Raw genomic sequence first — 22,909 nt, 5'->3', positions numbered from 1 at the left:
ACGCCAAGACAAGAGTCTGATCAAGGCGACGTTTATTGCAGGCAGGCATCAGCCTTTTAAAGGAAAAGACCGAACTATTATGGGCTAGGATTACCATAGTAACCTCAATACCTGCTCCACGGGAACAAGGGTTCACACGTGCAAGAGAAAGCAGGCTCAAGAAAAACAAATTAACAACACTTGCAACTAATAATCATGATTCCCACAATAGGTGGAGGAACTTAACAAAATGGAGTTACAACACCTGACTCCTATAGATAACATCAGATCTTTAACAGGAAGCACCTGACTCCTACAGATCTTTGGCTGTCCGAGTTTCTCCCGTGCAGGGTCAAAAACAAGTTTAACACGTGCAGTCCTTAATAAGGAACAAATGTTATCTTTCAAAAAGCCAGTGGGCCATGACTGGCTTCCCACACTCCTGTAAGTGGATATTTCTTACACATACTGTGACCCAGACACTATGTTGGAGTCTCGTGCTATACATCACATTTATCTAGACAATAAGCTTATGAAAGGGTAGGATTCGACTCCTGTTTTACATATAAATATACTGAGGATTAGACTCAAAATAATTTGCCCGAAATTGCATTAGGACATGATAGTTGCTCTACGTGCCTATAGTGTTTGTTTTTAACTATGCTATACTGTTTCAATAAAAAACAAAAACAACACAAGATGCAAGATTTACCAAAACCACATTCATTCCTGCAAATTATCATGTCAGTTATCAGTGATCTGAGTCACTCTAAAGTCCTGTACTCCTGCATGTAACTCTTTATTCCTCAAGTTATATAATATCTTCAGATTTTCTAAACCCTTGAAGTTAGTTGGTAAAACATATACTTTTCTACCCCTATCTGGAATGTTAGTACTGATGAAAAAAAGAGCCATCTGTAAATACACTAAATACTTGACTCTCTTTTGATCTCTCTCTCTCTCTCTCGCTCTCTCTCTCTCTTTCACTCTCTGACTCAATATTTCTCATGTTAGTCTCTTGCAAAAAACAGTAATTTTCTGAAAGGCAGAGATTCTGTCTTATTAATCTTTGCATCCAGATATCTGGCCAATCCTTGTAATGTCTAGACATTTGGTGAATGAATGACAGAATAACGTCTGACCGAAAGGAGAGTCTCAGGAGCATCTTGTCTGAGGAAAGAAGGGAAATTTCTCTCTTACATAGATGGCAGCCATGTGAAAAGATAATGAAATATCATCTGACTTCCTGAAATGCCCGAGAGGGAGCCTCACAGGCTACTAAAATACCATGGACACACAGAGTCCAAGGTCTCAGAAGATGCTTATCTCTTTGCTGTCTGTCAGGCCTGAGCCCATCTAAAGAGATTCCCTGGAGAAGCAAGACCCAAGGGAGAAAAACAGCGCCTTTTAATTACCATGCAGCCCATCCTGAGTCGATGAGAGGAAGCTGGCAAGCAGTAGGAAGGGCCTCAGGGGCCTAGGAAAATCATACAGACAAAAAAGGAACCAGTGAGTCACTGAAGGTCTTTGTTTGGTGATAGAGGCAGATAACTGTGACCCCTTGGATATCTCTTATTTAGAAGACTGAATAAAGGGGTGTGAGTTGGGGTGGTTGGGATATCTTGCCTGGTTGTTTTGGTTGGGAGGAGATCCCTGGATTTTCTACTGGGCTGTGCTTTGTAGAGGAATAACAGGAGGTTGTGGCAGAAAGGGAATCAGTGTCTCTGCCACTCCGGCCTAGTTAATGGGTGAGGCTTCCAAAACTGTGTAGCTGTCTTTCCGAAGTCCAATTAAACCGGATGACTTTCTTAGAAAGGAGACAGAGCATACACGTGTGAAATTATCCATCACAGAAGGAAACTGAAATGCAAAAATATTTTGTATCTACCAAAGTCTACAAAAAAATATTTTGTATCTACCACTGCCTTGTGCAAACCTCAGGACTCCGGACTCTTAAGATCCTTCCTCTTTGTTGTCGCGACATGACGCGCTGACTTTCTTTTAAATCTCACTGCAGATATGAAGGGAAGCGCACACGCCTGAGAAATGTTTCAGGGAAGTGTGGAAAGGAAGGTGGTATCGGACACCGCAAATAATACTAATCTGTACTGACCACGTGGTTCTAACCACATCTCATTTAAAATTCACATAAATGGCTACAGAGTATCCTATAGAGTAGCTATAGTCGCCTCAGCTTTTCACATGAAGAAGCTGAAATTAAGCAAACAATTTGCACAGTCCTTGAGTCCTCATTCCCTCAAGACTGGAATGCAGGCCTGACACCGGAGGCTCCGCTCTTCGCCCTCCGTCCCAGAGGAGAGCGTGCCACATGGACTCTTCCCCGTCACAGACCTGAGGTGAGGAGGCTGGACAGGGGGCTGCGGGAGATGCCCGGCCTCCTCCTTCCAGGTACTGAACTTAGACCCCGCCCCCGTCCGTCTCATTCGGGCTCCTCCCTAGCACCCCGTCTGGGTCTGGCCACAGTGCCCAGTCCCCTTCCGCGCTACGGACCTCGCTCCTCGCGTCTCTGGGGAGACTTTCCCCTCTCCTCAGACCCCTTCTTTCTCTTTCCTTTGGCCCCTCACTGCGCCCTTGCGGTCTGCCTCCTCCGTCTGCTCTTGGTCCCTAAGCGCTCTCCATTTATTGCCCGCATTTTCAGCCCTGCTCCTGGTCCGTCCTGCCCTCTTCCACTCGCTGCCCTGGGTTCCCTCCTCCCAGTAACTTGCAGCAGCCTTCTCTCGGACACCCCCTTCCCCGCTCTCCGGGCCCTTCTCCCTGCCCTCTTTCACCTTATCTTTCTCCTCCTTTGGGCTTTGCTTTCTTCCTTCAATTTCTGTGACTTGCGTCCCCTCTGACACTCGGCTGGCTTTTTCTGTCCTTTTCTCACCACCTCCCACTGCCCGTCTCCTCCTCCTTTCCTCTTCTCACAGGTGTCCAGCCTCCCTGCTTCCTGAGACGACGCCCCTCCCGGTGATAACGTAGGCGCCCACACCACTGTCTCATCAGAAGACGACCCCCCCCCCGATAACAAAGGAGCCCACAACACTGCATCCTGGCCTGCGTCTCCCACGTTTCCTTCCTCCATCCCAAGCCCCGCGCTCAGTGCCCCCTGAAGCCGGCTCCCTAGCGTTCACGCTCATCTCCCCGCACTGTCTCCCACCAAGGCCGGCAGTGAGTCCTCAGTGCTTAGAGGCCCAAGGCTCCACCTGCCAAGAACTCACAAACTAGCATATGAACGGGGGAAGAAATGCGTTTCCACGTGCTGAGAGGGCAGAGACCATGGGAAATGGAAAAAAGGGAAGGAAAAACTGGGGTTTAGAAGCAAGAGTAACACATATCTATCATTTATTCTACCCCAGACTCTGTGCCAGATTCTATTCACAGGGAGTATCAACTAAAACTTGCGTCAATTCTTTGCTTAGAAAATATTATCCTTACTTTAGGGATGAAATTACAGAAGAAAATACCATATCACACACTGAAGTTATGGGTAGCAGCGTCTCCCTTAGCATTTTCCTAGATCCTCTGTTTTTAATACTCAACAAACTTGATAGAGAAATAGGTTTTGTTATAGTTGTTGCTGCTTGAAGAAACACTGATTGATATGTACACCTTGTAATACCTGTAGGAAACATCTCTAATCAGTTCTCCTGACTTCATTAAACTGTGTAGAGTTTGTTTCCCAGTTTAATTTCTGACAAGGACTTTTAATTTTTAAAAGGACAAAAAGGAAAAGTGACAAGCAATCTGGAGAGACTGTGTACTCCGAATATTTAAAATAGAAAAATTCTCAGTGATTTGAAAAGATGTAATAGCTTTAAAGACGTGGGCTACAGCCAGGAGGTCGGACGCTAAGGCAGGAGGGTTATGAATTCAACAAAAGTCCAGGTAAGTCAGTGACCTAGCAAGATTCTTCTTCAAAAAATTAGAGGACTGGGCATGTAGCTTGTTGCAAAAGCCTTGTTTTAATCTCTACAGCTGAAGGAAAAAGACAGACAGACAGACTGACTGGTGGTAGACACTGGATTAGTATAACTGTGAGAAGAAGGAAGACCCAGGGGAACTGAGGAGACGTCGGAGGCTTGCACCCTAGACAGTGAGAGCCAGGGGCTCTTCAAGAAGTGTTAGTTTTGGAAAGAAGCTGAAAATCTCTTCTTCAATCGCCTGGAAATGTGGGAGAAAAAAAATCACATTAGAACCAGGAGGCATTACACAGAGCAGTTTAGATAATGGTCTTCCTGACAATTATACATTTGCTTAGAAAAGTTAGAGCTGAGTTTTTTGCCACAAGAGGGACAAAAGGCAAGTCCATACAAACACAAGTTGGGAGGAGCAGAATTTTAAGAACCAGAGTGTTCTAATATTAAACTATACATTTTTTTCAGAGAAGTTCAAAGAATGCCTATATTCTATTAGCTGGACAAAACTAGGGAAAACATCAATGGAAATTTAGTGTATTATGAAAATTTAATGTAGTTAAAGAACAAGAGGAGAGTGAGAAAAAGCACAGGGAAAGCAGTAAAAGATTTGAGCTGGGGGCAGGGATTAATGAGGCATCCACTAAGCCCACTGTGGAGAATATAGACTGGCCTTGGGCCTAGGCCTGGTGGCGCAGTGGGGAGGCCCGACGCTGACCGGTCTGTAACCTTGAAGGCATCACCGCTTTTCGCAGAGAGCAGGCATCGGTGCATGAGGATGCCCATTCTAACCAGTGCCAACTCCAGCTCCTCTGCATTCCTGCTGATGGGCTTCCCAGGCCTGGAGTGGGCTCACCGCTGGATCTCACTGCCCATTTTCCTAGGATACCTAGTGGCCCTCATGGGTAATGCCACCATCCTGCATCTAGTACGAACTGATCCTTCCCTCCGCCAGCCCATGTACTACTTCCTGGCCATCCTGGCTGTGACGGACCTGGGCCTGTGCATGTCCTCGCTGCCCTCGGTGCTGGGCGTGCTGTGGTTTGACGCCCGGGCCGTGGGCCTGGTGTCCTGTGTTCTGCAGCAGCATCTCCTCCATTCCGTCTCCTTCATGGAGTCGGCTGTGCTCTTTGCCATGGCTCTGGACCGCCTGGTGGCCATCCGGTTCCCACTGCACTATGCGTCTGCGCTCAGCGGTCCTCGCGTGACCCTGGCCGGGCTGGTGCTGGGAGTGAGGAGCGCAGCCATCACCACTGCACCGTCCCTGCACCTGCTGAAATTTGACTACTGCCGCCGCGGGGCGCTCTCCCACGCTTACTGTCTCCACCAGGACATGATCCGCCTGGCCTGCTCAGACACACGCTTCAACAGGATCTACGGGCTATGCGCTATAATGCTGGCCATGGGTTCCGACGTCGTCTTCATCCAGCTCTCTTACACTGTCATCCTCCGCACAGTGCTGGCCATCGCCTCGGCAGGGGGGCGTCTCAAGGCCCTCAACACCTGCGTCTCCCACATCCTGGCTGTGCTCTGTTTCTATGTGCCTGTGATGGGCCTGTCCGTCGTGCACAGATTCGGGCGTCACACCCCGCCCCTGGTGCACACCCTCATGGGCACCGTCTCCGTGCTTTTCCCACCCGTGATGAACCCTGTCATCTATAGCATCAAGACCCAGCAGATCCGAAGGGCCATTGTCAGGGCGATCTCCTTGGGGAAGGTACAGTGAAAACGCGGAATGGACCATGGCAATTCACAGAGGAAGGAGTGGAGTCCCTTTCTTAGAAACCTCTGAGTTTTGCTTACTTATTTTAGTGTGATCACTTGATAATAAATATTTAAAAGGTTCAAGTGGGAAGGGTAGGGGAAAGGAAATGAGGGAAAAGAAAAAAATATGAGAAAAGAAAAAAATGGAAATAAAGACTTTGTAAATAGGGGTGGGTTGAGGGGATGAAGAGAGGGCAGGGGTATGGGGGAAAAAGAGAACCAAGACCTGTCAGGTAAAGGTACAAGATCCCAATGATGAATGCAGCTGTACTGTATACCTAAAGTGTGTCAATAAACTCAATAAAAATAAAGATTATATTCATTACCAATAATACATTTGCTTAAAAATGCACAATGTTTTCTTAAAAGAAAAATGATTGTTTTATATATTTATAAATTCCAGCGATTATGTACTTTTCCTTTACAGACTTATTATAACTCTAACTCTACTCCTTCTTATAACACTCATTCTAATGATATCATTAGCAAGAAATGACTCTGGTGGTGTGGAAGTTAAATCATATTCTTCCTATTCTTTGGATTAACTAATGGTTTTACCACCATTCTTTCCAATAAAATATTTCTTTTTTTAAATGCATTAATGTTATGTTTTTAAATGGCAAAATTATATGTATCAATTATGTATGACATGATGTTCAGAAGAGCACATGCATTATGGAGTGATAAGATGTAGCAAGTTAAAAGACGCCCGTTAGGGTTTGTAAATGGGTGTCCTCACGGAGCCTGGTGCATGGGGCCTTGTGAGGGTGGCTGGATCTACAGTGTGAGATGCTGGGACTGATTCACAGTGCAATGGTAGGATTAAGGAGGCCTGCCCCAAGGTCAGGTAGCCTGGATAATCCAAACATAAGGGGGGGAAAGAGGGCTGCTGCGGTCGCTGCTTCTTGCTGTTTGCTGCTGGCTGCCTTCTGCCTGCAGTTTTTGCCATGGACTTCTCTGTGATGCCCCTCTGCCGTGCCACCCTGCATTGGAGCCAGCTGACTATGGACTAAAAACTCTACAGTCTGAGTTATGGGAAACCTTTCCTCCTTTAATGTAGGGTGTTGGGTATTTTGCCTCACCGATAGAAAAGTAACTGAGACGATGCCTTTTGTCATATAGTTAACATTTTATTATACATACACTCGCGTAGTGTTTTTGAGACTATATGAACTATAATCACTACTCTGTGCCATAGATCTTGTGAACTGACTCCTCCTGAATGAATTTTTGTAGCCTCTGACCAACACCTCCCCAATCCACATTGCCCAGTCATCTCCCTCCCTGGTAGCACCGTTCTGTTCTCTACCTGAAGCAGCTCTTGCAGGCTCCATATGTGAGTAAGAGTGCATGCAACTTACCTTGCTGAGCCTGAATTACTTCATTTAACATTAAATCCTCCAAGTTCATCCACACTGCCACAGATAACAAGATTTCTTCCTTTGCATTGCTGAATACTATCTCACCTTGAATAGATACACGTTCTTTATTCAGTCAGGTACCAAATCTGGATTTTATGAATAGTGCTGCAATAAACATGAGAGCGTAAGTATCTTTTTGCTGTACCAATTTCACTCCCTTTGGATGCGTACCTAATAGGCTGCTGAAATATCCCACTACCATTATTATGTTACTGTCATTGGGAGTTAGTGTTCTGTTTGTTTTCTATGAGGAATCTTCAGGCTGTGTTCAACTATAGCTGCACTAATCTACATCTCACCAGCAGTGTGTGAAGGTTTTCTAAAAGTATTATGGTAAAGAAATGCAAATATCAGACTATTAAAATGTGACAGTGTTTTATGCCAGATACCATATACTAGGTATTGTTGGTCATGTTTTCTGTTGTACATCAAAAGTATTGCAGATACTAACCCTGTTCCAGGTCCCAAGCCAGACATATGGTCACCTCTTACCTCTTACCTGTAGTACGTACATCGTGCAGCTCTACTCTGGGTCTACAGACCTTTGCTGCCCTCTGCTGGAGAGTATCTGGAAATGCAGTGCTGAGAAAGCATGTTCTTTTTGTTGTTTTGTTTTGTTTTTCATTAAGTTTATTGACACTTTTTAGGTATACAGTACAGTTACATTTGTCACTGGGATCTTGGACCTTTACATGATGTATCTTGTTTCTTATTTTTCCCATTCCCCTGTCCTCTCTTCACCCCCTCCACCCTTCCCTATTTATAAAGACTTTGTTTCCATTTTTTGCTTTTCTCATATTTTTTCTTTTCCTTTCTTTCCTTTCCCCTACCCTCCCCACTTTCTCTACAACTTTAACCCTTTTCTTCCTATTTCACATTGTCAATTATACAATTTGAACCTTATTTACACTTTTAGTTTTTCACACCAGAGAAACTATCCAGTATTTACAGGTGTGTCCTATTTATTTCACTTATGAATCTGGCCTCAATGTGCATCCATTTATCTATAAATGACCTAGTTTCTCATTGTTTGTGGGTGAGTAGTACTCCATTTTATAGGAAAACCACATCTTCTTTATCCAGTCTCCAGTTGATGGGCCATTGAGCTTTGCAAGTTCTCCTGTTTATTCCCACGGAAATACTCAATCTATTTTTTATCAGATGTAATATCTCTCTCAAGTGTGGGGGAAAAGATAAAACTATCTTACTGGTTTTAATTTTGGTGAATCTTCAAATGCCATAGTTTTCAGGTAATGAAAAACATGCAGGTGCATATAAACAGAAATAAAAGTACATTGAATTGATATGCCACATATGCAGCAATATTAGTGGCTCATAGAGTCATGGAAATGTGCAAATAAAATTCTACATGAACAAGCAAGGTTGTGAACGTCCCTGCATATACACACATACATACACATGTACACATATATTCAGATGTGAATTCATATAAACTTATATACTTTAATGTGCACATATCCATGCTCACACAGACATACACACATATCTTGTTTTATACTCTTTCATGTGCTCCCCAGAGCGTACCCCTGAGATCCTAAATGACCAGTTATTACTGCAGGCCCAGAGAAAGCACTTTCATGGAAAGCTCATTTCTCTGTGTCTCCCAGGGGCTTGAAAGGCAAAGTGGAGGGAAGGAAAAGAACCGGCTCGATTGTCAGGATAAATGCCTGAGTAGTCAGCCCTTGCCCCTCGCTAGTGAGGTAGAAGCTGGGCTGAGATGGCCCACAGTGCAGTGTGGGGTCTGTGCATATGCGCAAAGCAGAGCTTGGCTTCACCCTGGAAGGCCCGACTATGGAATCAGAAGGACGCAGTCCGCACAGGTGAGCCGAACCTGAGATGTTTCTTCTAGATGCAGCTTATTCCTCAAACACATTGCGCCCACCCCCTGCTGCGAATGACTCCTCCATTCAGGACACTGAATTAGGAGGAGGTCACGGGTGTGTTTTGTCCAGAGATGTACCCTAAATCTTTCAATTTAGAAAACCTGAAGCTAGGAAGCTTCCATGTTGCCCCAAAAACTCATTATTTCTCTACAAGGGACTTTGTTGTCCTTATCAATCTGTCTTCCCTCATCGGATCAGTTTACTCCCTTGTTGCCTTGCAAGTTGCAAAATGGATGTGATTAGTTCCTTTTGAGAGTTAATAGAATGAAATATACAGATTTATGCAAAACACTTCCGGGTTGCCTGACCTGTAGTGTCATGTCGGTACATTTTATTTCCTTTTCTCAATTTGTGTCCATTCCTCTTTGCCTCCTTCCCTAATAAATATCCAGTTTTAATCTCTTTCTATGAATATTTCACACTCAACTCTCACACTTTACTCATTAGCACTGATCTACTAACAGCTCTTCATGTGTAATGAAATACATAGGATATTAAATTATTTTTCTATCCTCAAAAGTGTACTTGTTCAATAAAAGAAGATTAAGTCATTTTCACCAAACACTCACCTAGAATAATATTGCTGTTTGCTGCAATATATGTCTTCCTTCCTCTTGCCCTGCTTCCCTTGCTTTCTTTCCATGTGTACAGCCACGGTGACAGAGTAGCTTTCCTCAAAATGAGCTTATAATGCCCTAGGAAAAAAATCACATACATAACCTCATTGTACTTAGGGGACCATGCACATAGCTTCCATGAATGAGGACAAACATCATCAAAGGGCTAAAGGTGTAGGGAAAGTGGGAAGGGTAGGGGAAAGGTAATAAGGGAAAAGAAAAAATATGAGAAAATGAAAATAAAGTGTTTGTAAATGGGGAGGGGAGGAGGGTGTGAAGGGAGGGCAGGGACAAGGGGAAAAAATGAGAACCAAGACCTGTCATGTAGAGGTACAAGATCCCAGTAATGAATGTAACTGTACTGTATACCTAGAATGTACCAATAAACTTATAAGGAAAAAAATGAACAGTAACAATAAGTCTTAAAACTGCAGCTACAGTGTCATGTTTTGTATTTAGCTCAATTGATTTTTATTGCAAAACTAGAAATAACCTCTTCTTCATAACATCTATAGTTGCCAATACATTTTTCTTCTTTTCATTGTGAAATAATATTTCATGACGTTCTATATACCATGTTGTCAGTTCAAGCTGACATAGAAATATAAATGCTTTCTTTAAAAAGGTGTTCTACAGACAGATGTGTTACATCCATTGTTCAGTGTGATCTGGGGCAAAAGAAGAAAGCAAACACAAGCTTAAATCTGATCTGTAAAACGAATGATACATAAATGACACTCAAAAACCTGCACAGAAAATGAGCTCAAAATGTTAATGACTTTAATTTTTATCATCCTGAAACATCAAGCCATTTTTTAAAAAAGGCACACTTCTCAACTGTATCCCACTAAGGGAATGTTCTTAAAAGACTCCCCTGCTTTGTTAGTTTTTGAGCTAACACAAAAGAAAAACTGCAGAAGAAACATTGCTGCTCTGAAATTCCAAAATCTGAGACAACAAATCTGGAAGCCCTAAAGAAGGAACATAAAAATAGCTAGTATACTCTAAGCAATCAATAGAAATTATTGAAAATATTAAGGATAGTTAATAAAGAGAAAGGCAATGAGGCCGCAGTACCAATGTGCTACACTGAGGCATGAGAGATTTGAGTAGAAGCAAGGTGTGTACCCTGCGATATTAACTAAAAGCAGACAAGACCCATAAATCGGAGCGGCTCTACATCAAAAAAAATCTCTTCTGCTGTAACTATCTTCATCTTCAGTGAAAAAACTTTACCTCTGTATTTTGAAAACTTAACGTCTCCCACAATGGTCAGCATTACTCTTTTGTGGCCTATGCTTATTGCAGTTTATAAGGCTACTTCGTGTCTATTATCGCATTCACCGCTCTTAGTTTGTCTGACAGATAGAAGGCAGAGGCTGGAAGCCATGTCTGCTGGCCCATGTCCAGCCCACAGCTCGGTACCTCCAGACTCATCACCGACACATTTCTCTCTGTATATCTTTTCTAGAAGTGACTCAGATCTGTCTTCTTCACGTGATGAAAGTGGTTTCATTCCTTTTCCTTTCATCTCCTTGGACACAGATTTTGAATGACCTTCCATCCTGCTGTGTGGAGGTTTCCTCGCCAGTGCTTCTTTGCATACGGAGGTCTCGCCCCAGCCTCTTGACAGCTGAGTTTCTCCTGGATTAATGTAAAGGGGCCTGCACCGCCTTCTCAGCCGGGGTCTCAGAAGCCTCAGCAGTGTTGCCACAGTAGATCAGATTTGAGATCTATGGCGGATTTAAATTTTGAGTTTTTTGGTCATCAGTTCTACTGCTTCAGAAACGTGAAACATGTCCTGCTGACATGGCCATACACACCGTAAACTCTGAATAACTATGCTCCCATCTGTAAGTTGGCAATGAGAGGAGAATTTTTCAGAGGACAGAATGTTTCTTTGTAGTAACAGGAATTCTTGTGAGCAAAACACTTCTCTCCGTGGACCTTCAGAGCATAAATTTTTTTCTACTGCTTCCTCCTTCCAAGTGTGTAAGACACCAGAGGGATGTGTGGAGTAAACATGGAGAACTGAGTTCATTCTAGAGACATCGTATACAGATAAGTAAAATAATTTTGAGTTCCCACTGACGGGCCATCTCGATGCTACTTGCTGTGGTGAAGATGGGCATCGTCTTTATCTCTTGAACAATGCTGTGCCAATGCTGAAATGTTTGCTCCTGACTCAGGTTCTTGTCAGTCACTAAATTTCAATGTGATCTAGCAGGAATTAAAAGAATTCACATAAGTTCCAGATTTCTTGATGTCACTGTCTTTCCATGAACATCTTTTCAAAATATACCATACCATCTTTTGCTGCATAAAGGGGAAAGGTTAAATTGTGCCCATTGCATTCAGTGATACCACTAGGAGAATTTGTTTGAACCACAGATCATACAGTTTTCTAACCTTCCAGCCTTCTACATGTAGGCCTCTGTGTAAGTCGTGACTCCACATTTTCACATAGTCCTGAAAACCAAATTGAACTGGTCATGGAAGAGGGAGACCGAAATGATCGGTAGACAGCACTAAGCAGAAGCATGTGCAAGCTCCTTTAATCTACAGCATGTTAACTTTTGTGTGTCCTGCCTCAGGTTACGTCCCTGCCCACGCGTAGGCCAAAGTCCCCAGGCTTCAGACTCATGAAAATGTTCAACAGCAGTCAGTTCACTCCAAAATACTTCCCTCTGACTGGTCTCCTGGCCTGGAAGCACTGTACCCTTGGTTTATCTTACCTTTCTGCTCCACCTATCTTGTAGCCATCACGGGCCATAGCCTGATCCTAGGTGTGATCAAGAAGAACAGCTCTCTGCACCAGCCAATGTACCTGTTCCTAGCTCTGCTGGCCTTTGCTGAGCTCGGTGTCTCTACCTCTACACTGCCCACTGTGCTGGGCATCTTCCTTTTCGGTGCCAATGAGATCTACTTTGAAGCCTGCCTTTTGCAGATGTTCTCCATACATTGATTTTCCATCATGGAGTTGGGAGTTCTTCTGGCCATGTCCGTGGGCCTCTTTGTGGCCATTGACAACCCACTGTGCTACGCTGCCATCTTGACCTTGCCTCGTATTGCTGGCTCTGGTGCCGCACTTGGCCTGAAGAGCGTGATGCTTATGTTGCCACTTTCCTTTCTCCTGAAGCATCTGCCCTTCTGTGGCCACAACACTCTCTCCCACTCCTATTGTCTGCACTCAGATCTGATCCAGCTGCCCTGTGGGGACACTCATCTCAACAGCGTCCTCGGGCTCTGCATTGTGACCTCTACTTTTGGGCTGGACTCTGCTCATCGTTGTCTCTTACGTGCTGATCCTCTACACAGTGCTCAGCCTCAACTCTGGTGAGGGGCGGCGCAAGGCCCTCAGCAAGTGTGTCACATATGTGTGCTGTCCTTGTCTACTACGTGCCCATGATCAGTGTGGCTCTTGTGCACCACTTCATGAAGGGCACTGCACCTGCTGTCTGCCTACTGCTGGCCAACGTCTACCTGCTCGTACCGCCTGTGCCCAATCCCATTATCTACAGTGTTAAGACCAAACAGATTCGCCAGGGGTTGGTCCAACTCTTTCTTCAAAGAAAATACTAAGAGTATTAGGGCCAATGAGATACTATCCCTCAAGTCATTTCAATGTCACCAGCCAGTCCAGGGAGGGAGAGAGGGCTCCTTAGAGTTAGGAAGGCTGAAAAGGTTGCATGTTGATGAACCTGTGCGGTCCATGAATTGCAAAGTGAGTTAGTATAATATAGTGTTTTCTGTGCCTGCTACTCTTTAACCCAGGAATTACAATTTTCGGTAGTACCATATGTTTGTAGTCAGGGTTTTTCATGATCACAGACACATGAATTAGAATTTCACTTTAATGTTTGAAATAGTTGAGAAAAGTTGGCAGACCATTGGCAGGTAAAAAATTAACTGAACTAGGGCTTAAAAAATCAATTATTTTCTTTTCATTGAAAAGACCCAAATTGATAGGTTTTGATAGCTCACACAAGAAATGGAAATTTTTACATTATACATATATATATATATATATATATATATATATATATTATGTTCATATGCTAGCACTTTTTAAAAACCATTTAAGCAAATAAAAATCAATTTGTTCTGTGTATGAAAATATAATAAGTTGATAATAAGAGGGCTCTTTCAGAGAATTACTGCAAGGTGAAGATAGGAAAAAAGGAATTCTCTGGCCAGGGATTTAGCTCTGTGGTTCCGGCGCCTGCTTCACAAGAGCAAGGACGCGAGTTCAATCCCTGGTACCAAAAATAAAAAAGGAATTCTCATTTTACCTACATTGTTTAAACTTTTTAAAAAATAATGCATTTAATACTTTCTTCTGTTATTCATATTTTATATTTCATTGTATATATAGTCTACATACTATGTGTAGTGTATTTTTGTATACAGAGAGATATATTGAGAACAAGATGTATACATCTACATCTCCATATATAAAGATATACAAAACCTTTTCAAACCTTGGGACAACTGGAATAAAAAAATGCTTATAACTGGGGTTTTGCTATTGAGCATACATATTCTAAACTGAGACAATGAATGATCGTGGACTGCAAACATGCAGAATATTATAAGAAAAAGAAACATAACTGATCAAAGATAAGGCGAATAATGAAGGGCTCAGATTTATCAGTGTCCCTGTCTCTCCCATAGTACCCTGCCTTGGGTATTGAGACTAGGTTCTCTCTTTCCTCCTTGTAAAAGCACTTTTGCTTCTTGTTGTCTCTCTTATTTCACCACTTAGCTGTAAGCAATTAATTCTCTCTGAACTATTTTTTCCAATTGAACATCTGTTTAAACCAAGTATATTTTAAGCCCAATGAGGCTTGGGCTGCATCTGTTTTTTTATTTATTTTTTTTTCACTACAGACATATTAAACTCTGTAGTTCCCAGAACATAATATGCACTCATTAAATATTCAGTGAATGATTAAATAAATTATTGACTGAATGAATGCATACAAGTGCACATATATTTCCTTACCCTTACATGTACTTCATCCTTCTGCTGTGTACATTAACCCCTTTTGATAATTGTATGTGTATTCTTTACTCTCCTTCCCTTTCTGTTTCTGTTTTTTCACTTACACTAATGAATAAGAAGTGTTATGCATGCTCTAAGGATATTTCCCTGGAATTTACCAAACCTTTCAACCTCTCAATAAATCACTAGTGGTCTTAACACAAATCTCGCCCTCCATGCCAGTAGGCTTGCTTGGTTCAACATTTCTAGTGCCATTTAGGAGACGCTTGAAAAAACGTACATGTTTTAATGTATGAAAATAAATATGTATGGAAAACCCATGGCAATGTTGAAGATGAAATTTTATTTCATCAATATTGTAGGAAGAAATTTTAACATGGTAAGAGGATGTCTAAGATTGCTGTCAATGTTGTAAAAGTCTCAATATGATATTTTACCCAATCTTACAACCCTGTTAGGTATGTTTTCATATTTGACAGAACTTAACAGGTCCAGAAAATAGATTTTTATTCCCAGCTGATTTTAAATTCCTCAGTATTATATTACCTGGTAGTTGGCCTCAGAATACAGGGTCACCTACCAAGTAATATAAACTGAAAATATGAATGCAGTTTCCTTTTTCTCTAAGAAAGTTTGTCATTAATTATTATTTTGACACATTTTTATAAACATAGTTCCTTTCCCCTTGGGAATGCTTCATTATTGTTCGTTATTTCACTCTTTTCCTTCATAAACCTCCATTCTCCCTGGACAGCATCTTCTCTGGTCCGTCTCTGCCCACCTATTAGCATGTTTCTTGGTGGCTACTAACATTGGGCCTCTTTTCTCTCTTTCTCAGGCTCACTGAAACTTAGACTGGTATTACACGATATACAAAGGTTCTGTCCTTCACAGAATAGGAAGCTTCTGAGGGAGATAAGAATAAAAATGTAGTCATTGGCTTTTAAAACCACAACCCACTTGTACCCCTCTTCCCTTTGAAGATGTTCATTTTATTATAATAAATCATTGATAACTATATTTATCTTATTCATCTGAAAAGTTCATTCATACACTTGACTTGCAAAATGGTCCAAGTCCAATAAATTGGGGATATTTTATCTGAGACATTCAAGTAGTTGGGTGTCCAAGAGTATTTCTGATCTCCAAACCTTTCTATCTGTTGTAAACCATGATTTTCTTAATTTACCTGCAATGCCTGTGTCCTATATAAATTCACTTTCCTCATCCTAGATATTTGCCATCAGTGTGTCCAAAATTCTTTTTTCAGAACTCTTGCTGTGCCAGATAACTTCATATTTAACATATTGGAATAAGTATTTATATGCATCTACCTGTTTTCCACTCTTGTCTTAGATGGGTTTACTCTGATAGTTTCAGTGGGTTACTTCTTGATATTTTATAATGTGTCTTCTGCAATAAAGCATAGCAATGTTTTCCTGCATTATTGAATGAGTATTACCTAGGAGTCTCATACTCTTAGCGTTCATGTTCTTGTCTGCCCTTACTCAAGATTCCTGGAAATATTCCTCCTGGAGTATCTTCATTGTTTGTTTGTGTCAACTCTCTCTACCTACCTGTGCCTGGAAAATCTAGTGACTACAGCTTTCAAATCAGTCTTTCCCCCACTTTCACTCCAGCCCAATCTGGAACTTTTCCTGTCCACAACTCAAGCCCTTGGATTCTGTCTTCTCCTGAAATTCAGCACCCTTGATGTTCTCCAGACACTAACAATTCTCGGTCCTGTTACTTATTTCATAAAAACATGTTCATAAAAGTAATACTTGATGACCACTGAAAAAAATATTTCTGTAAGATAAAACTGTCCCATAATAGTTGTATTAACTGGGCTGCGCATTTAGCTCAGTGGTTCCATTGCCTGCCTCTCAAGCACAAGGTCCCGAGTTCCATCTCCGGTGCCAAAAAAAAAAAAAAAAAAAAAAAAAATATAATAAACAAATAACTGTTATTTTACAGGTGATACCATTTCTACGTAATTTGTACCCATTAACTGCTTAGTTACCCTACTCGATAATTATATTTACTTCAATATTGTTTCTTATTTCCCTTAGTGATTTTTATTTTTGAGAAAGTATGATATTATTAACTGAGTAATTGCTCCTCAGGGAACCTAACTCCCTTCCTATTGCTACACTCCCAGAACTTCAGATTGCTTAGAATGAGGAAAGCAGCAAGCATTCTGGCTCCAACACCAGGAAGGTAAGAATGCCAAGGTGGCAGGGCCTTGTTGCACTGAACTTCCTGTTCCCCCTTGATGCCATGGTGAGTGCTCACACTCTAGGCCTTCCAGCCCGGCGTCCTAAAATAACTTCCAGTGAGTCTTAGCTCTACCCCACAGCGAAGCTCCTAGGTTTTTCCCTAGTCAGCAGTTGCCTCCCCAGCATTCTGACCCAGTGTGGTTGAATGAGAGGAAGAATTTCCTAAATTGGATGGCATGTGAAAAATAAAACAGAAACATCAGAGGACTCCGTGATTATACACATAGTTTGGTATTTGCATTATTTTTAGTTCCCCATGCAATGAAATTATCTTACTGAGATGCTCATCCACTAAGTGGGAGCTCCCTGTCTTTATGCTCCCCTCACAGATGTGACCAGTAAGGCAGTGACTGGGAAGAGCATTATAAATACAAAATTGTGTATAAGGTGATGATAATTAATGTCTTCAGAGAGTGCCTGACAGAGGAGACAGTGTATGTGTTCATGGGTAAGAAGTAATAACATTTACTGGGTGCTAAAGGCTTGTGTTAAATACTGAGAATGATGTATGGATGAGAATGCTGCATGTAAGGTAGATATTAACATATCTGTATTTACGAATAAAGAAGCAAATGTGCCAAAAATAATGTTATACTGTACCAACGATTCATCTCTAATTCTATCCAGTACCAGGAGTAAAGGATTCGCTGTATCACATTGTCTTCCTCTTGTTGATTCTTTCTGCCTTATTATTCTCCACTAAAATCTCAATAATCCCTTTTGTCACCTCCCAACCTAAAATGTTCTTGTTGAACCATGCAAGCTCAGGAGAATGATTGTATTTAAGATCTCTTCCAAGAAAACCTGATCCTAACTGGCCAGGGACATACAAGACAGGAGATAGATGCAAAACTGCAAGAGAGACAGAGAGCAGAAAAGAAACGCAAAAAGTACAGAAGGACAGAAAAACTAAGAGAGAAGAGACACTTGCCTCCAGTATCTGAAGTTTTGTCCTTTCCAGCGTCAGTTTACTAGAAGTGTGGCAGGCAAGGAACAGGACACGAGGGAATCAAGGCAATATGGGAGGAAGAGCTACTCAATCCAGTGGTAGACTAATAGTTTACGTACGTAAAGAACTAAAAGGATATATTTGTCTCTTGGAGGGAAAGAAGAAACATGAAAATGGGAGAAACAAATGAAGAAAATAAACACCTCCTTTGTCCTCCAGACAGGTGTGATCATTTCAGACAAGGTTTTCCCACCTCCGAACTTCACTACTTTAACTACACACACTTAGCTGTTAACTACACACAGAGCTATCTCTAGACTGATATATACTGAGTTAAACTACATCAAGAGAATGTTAAGTGCCCAGGGATTCCATATCTAGGCAGCCAAAGAATTTGTTTTTCATTGTTTCATCCCGTATTTTCACGAAAGAAAAATTATGAAAAAAATCAGTGATACCAGGATATCAATAGTTTCATTCTTCTCTATGTTTTAACCTAAAGTACTGTCTTAGATGCCCAATGTAGGTACCCACCACATTTTTTTCTTCAGGATCATGCTTTTCCATTTTATATGGAAAATATCTTCTAACTCCTCAAGTACCTGCTTAAATATCTCTTCTAAAGGAAGTTTCCTTAACTTTTAAAAATGAATCAGATTTTTTCCATCCTAGGTCCCTTTTATGATATTCTAAACTTTTCTTTTGTAGGATTAATATCCGAAAGAGGTCTTCAGGGTATTTCACAGTCATATTTGAACAGTGTGAGAGATGTGTTGTCTGTGAGCAGATACTGAAAGTTGCAGGGATCTGAGTAGAGCCAGGACTCTGTGTTGACAAAATCCTACATAGTGCTTGACAGACAGGAGCACTGAATGATTGTAGGTCTGCAAATCAGAGAAAAATGTAATAATAGCCAACATGGAATAATAAGGTCTCCCTTCATGGGTAAGTTCACTAGTGGCAGAAGGGGAATTCATACTAGGGAAGATACAAACAGATTTTCAACAAATGTGGAAACTATGCATATGTATGTTTGAATAGGCAAACAAATGTGTATGTGTGTGAGACATGTGGGGAGCTGGGGTGAATAAAACTACCTGCAAAAGTTCCTCCTAACCTCCCAGTCCAGTTATTACTAAACTCACTCTGATAATATTCTGTTCATTCTAGGCAGATAGTTGGCCTCTCTGCTGCCTTCTTTCTCCTGGCCAGGAGCACACTCCTTGAAGATTCAGAGGCACCTAGTGTTTTTGCTGCCATGAGTTTGACAGAGTATCTGAGCCATAAGCACACTACCAATGGATGAAGTAAGTTGTGTTTGAGAAGTACAAGGCAAGAGATCTTGGATTTCATCATGACCATATTTTTGTGAACCTTAAAGACTGCACACAAATCCGCCAACCTAGGTTTTTACCTCTTCCTGAATGATTTAGTCCTTTGTACACAATCATTCTAGTTTCTTACAATACTTTTTCTTTTTCTTCTCCCCCGCTCCCCCCAGTACCAGGGATTGAACTCCAGACCTTGAGCTTGTGAGGCAGGCGGCGGAACCGCTGACCTAAATCCCCAGCTGCTTCCAGTTCCTTTTAAACTTCAGAAAAGCTAAACTCAATTGGGCCCAAGCTCCTAGGTTTAACTACTGCTCCTGCTTGAACTCTATTACTTACTCCACTCCTCGTACACTATCTTATCTTCACTTGGACCCCAATCAACCATATAAGTTTATCAGATATTAAGTTGTTTTATACATCATGGTTTGCGCCTTGTATCGATACATTTATCAATTATATCTGCTCACCTATTCCCAACATTATCACACATCTTATACTTGGATGACTCACATATTTTTTGTCTCCCTTGTGGCTTTCTCTGGTCACACATCTCCACACCAACACAATGCAATCATTTCTCTCTTAGATGATATAAGGTGCACAACAATTTTCATAAGTTCTATCAGCCTAGAACTTCCCTGTAATGGATACTATAACATCTTTCACATTCAGAATTTCCTAATGAGGAGATCGTCTACCAATTTTCAGAAATGAGACCTTTGGCCACATGAATCTAAGTTCGCTCTCGGCTTCCCTTTCCTCAGTGCCAGGCAACTTTCTCCATAATAATGTTACCTCACTAGTCTGTTTTTCACTGCGGCGGCACTGATCCCATGGGATGAGATTAGAACATGAAAAATTCCAATAGCTCTTTGGGATTTTTACCTGTGACATTCATTTTGGTTGGTATCCCAGGGCTGAAGGCAGAACGCATCTGGATATCCATCCTTTTCTGCCTGATGTACTGCATTATATTCCTTGGGAATGGCATCATTCTTCACGTCATCAGAACAGATCCTGCTCTACATCAGCCCATGTATCTCTTTCTTGCTATGTTGGCACTGGCTGAAGTTGGTGTCTCTGTGTCCACCCTCCCTACAGTGGCTGGCATATTCCTTTTTGGCATGACTGAGATTAGTTTTGAAGCATGCCTGCTCCAGATGTTCTCCATCCATTCTTTCTCCATTGTGGAGTCAGCTGTGCTGCTGGCCATGGCTGTGGACCGCTTTGTGGCCATCTATAGACCCTTGCGTTATACATCTATCCTGACTCTGCCCCGCATCTTTGGCACAGGAGCTATCCTTGTACTGAAAAGCATTATGCTCATGGCCCCATTGCCTATGCTCTTACAGAGACTGCCCTTTTGTGGCCATAATGCCCTCTCTCATTCCTACTGTCTCCACCCGAACCTTATTCACCTACCTTGTGGGGATGTTTCTGTCAACAATATCTATGGCCTTTTTATTGTTATCTCCACTTTTGGGATGGATTCATTGCTCATTGTGGTATCCTATGGGCTCATACTCTACACTGTACTAGGCATTGCCACTGGAGAAGGACGGAAGAAAGCACTCAGCACATGTGGCTCACATATCTGTGCTGTGCTTGCTTATTATGTACCTATGATTAGTTTGTCCATGGTGCATCGCTTTGGACACCATGTGTCTCCTCTGCTGCAAACCATGATGGCCAATGCTTACCTCTTCTTCCCACCTGTGGTCAACCCCATTGTCTACAGTATCAAGACTAAGGAGATTCGTCATAGCATTGTCCGGATGCTGTCAGAGCAAAGACTCAGAGTGTAGTCAAGGGCCACAGTAAAAAGGGACCTTTGGTTTGTCTGTTTTCTATAATCGCAGGTGTTCCTAGCTTACTCATTATATAACCCATGGTACCTTAAAACATGGTGTCTAATAGGAGTTTTTCCACAGTCTGGCAATGAACTAGAGAGGAGATGTACATAGTTCTTAGGTTATGTGTGATAAAAAAAAAAAATACACAGAACTGATGATATTTTACAGCACACTTCATGGCATGAGGTTTTCCATTACCTTGCAGACCTGCGGCAGGAATGGAGCAAAGATTGTTTATGAAAACACAGTATTCCTTACTCAGCCATAAAGAATGAAAAGTTAGAGTCATTCATAGGAAAATGGATACATATTGAGGATATACTCCTAAGTGAAATACATAAGTCACACATGTGTAAATACCAAATAGTTTCTCTGGTGTGAAAAACTATAATAGTACACAAGATCCTAATGGGATAATTAATAATGTGAATTAATAGGAAGAAAAGGGCTAAAGGTGTAGGGAAAGTGGGAAAGGTAGGGGAAAGAGAATAAGGGAAAAGAAAAAAATATGACAAAATGAAAAAATGGAAATAAAGTGTTTGCAAATGTGGAGGGGATTAGGGGGTGAAGGGAGGGAAGGGACAGAGGGAAAAAATGAGAACCAAGACCTATTATGTAAAGGCACAGGATCCCAATAATGAATGTAACTGTATTGTATACCTAGATTGTACCAATAAACTCAATAAAAAGAAAAAAACACAGTATTCCTCATATGAAAAAAGAAATTTGGAGTTAGAATATGTCCTTAGAAATCTATTGATCCATTTACACTAGAGGGGAGGTGAAGTGTGTTACATTCCAGCTATTTCAAAGGGGCCATCCCATAGAAACTGTTACGTGGAATTCACCTGGTTTCACAAAGGCCCCAGGTTGGGAGACCCCAAAATTACAAATTTGTGCTTGTTATTCAAAATTCTGAATCCCCCTTGCAGGAAATGTCAAGGAGGCAACTATCCTCTTTATAGACATTAATAATTTCTATCTGATTGGACATGCTTTTTAAGAATTTGAAATTACATAAAGATGTTATAATTGAATTTTCAGAGAAAGAAACAAATAATCTTAGACACTCCAATGTTTCAGTCTTTCTGTACCACAACATGGAGATAAAATTAATGCAATTATTATACTTCAGATGAAAAGCTAGTGCTTTGGTATAGTAGGCATCATATTCACACCTATACATCCAAGTGCCAGCACTGTAATCTAGCTGGTCAGATTCCAGAGTCTGAACTATTAACCAGCAACGTACATCAATGGAGCAAAAGCTAAAGCTCCTTAACCCTTTTGTAGTTTAGTCAAATAGAATTTACTGAGCACATTCAATGAGTCAGTCACAAGTTCTAGGCCCTAAAGTCAAAGAAGTGACAAAAGAGACAAGGTCCCTTCCACTCACAGAGCACATAAAGTATTATATCCTGGCATTCCCCATCCCTCTGTACACTGGACATCCTGTAATAAGGTTTAGAATCAATTTTAAACCAGCATTTCTGTCCCCCATAAATCAATGAAATTTTTGGTTATGAATTTTAAACATTCGAGGAGTTAGCTTGCACTTACAGAAGCAGAGTAAATGGAAACATGGAGGTAGAGTCACAAATGTGATTAGCATAAGAAGTTGCCTAAGCAAGTAAATATATGAAAAAATGCTCCACATCACTGGTCATTCAAGAGATGCAGATGAAAACAACACTGAGATTCCACCTCACCTCACAAAGAATGGCTGCTATCAAGAAATCACATAATAACAAATGTTGGCGGGGTTGTGGGGAGAAAGGAACCCTTCTCCACTGTTGGTGGGAGTGCAGACTGGTGCAACCACTGTGGAAATCAATATGGAGATACCTCAAAGAGCCATCCCTCTGCTGGGTATCTTTCCAAAAGAATTAA

At 41.6% G+C, this 22,909-nt stretch overlaps 2 protein-coding genes and 1 pseudogene across 2 annotated transcripts; all 3 read left to right on the top strand.

Annotated features, from left to right (window-relative positions):
- The first annotated feature begins 4,668 nt into the window (after positions 1 to 4,668).
- Positions 4,669 to 5,622, top strand: LOC104857899 (olfactory receptor 51L1). The gene has a single exon (XM_010617967.1). It carries the CDS (start codon positions 4,669 to 4,671, stop codon positions 5,620 to 5,622), a length of 954 nt encoding a protein of 317 aa, XP_010616269.1.
- Positions 5,623 to 12,250: 6,628 nt separating this feature from the next.
- Positions 12,251 to 13,184, top strand: LOC104857900 (annotated as a pseudogene).
- Positions 13,185 to 20,017: 6,833 nt separating this feature from the next.
- On the top strand, positions 20,018 to 20,971 carry LOC104857901 (olfactory receptor 51J1). The gene is given in 3 exon segments (XM_010617968.2): positions 20,018 to 20,318; positions 20,321 to 20,583; positions 20,585 to 20,971. Coding segments are annotated over 3 exon segments (951 nt in total).
- Positions 20,972 to 22,909: the final 1,938 nt, after the last annotated feature.

The sequence above is a fragment of the Fukomys damarensis genome, unplaced genomic scaffold, assembly GCF_012274545.1.
Source record: "Fukomys damarensis isolate Sample0158 unplaced genomic scaffold, DMR_v1.0_HiC HiC_scaffold_16, whole genome shotgun sequence".
Taxonomy (NCBI): Eukaryota; Metazoa; Chordata; class Mammalia; order Rodentia; family Bathyergidae; genus Fukomys; species Fukomys damarensis.
Note: the sequence above shows the minus strand (reverse complement) of the source record. Positions and strands in the feature narration are given on the sequence as shown.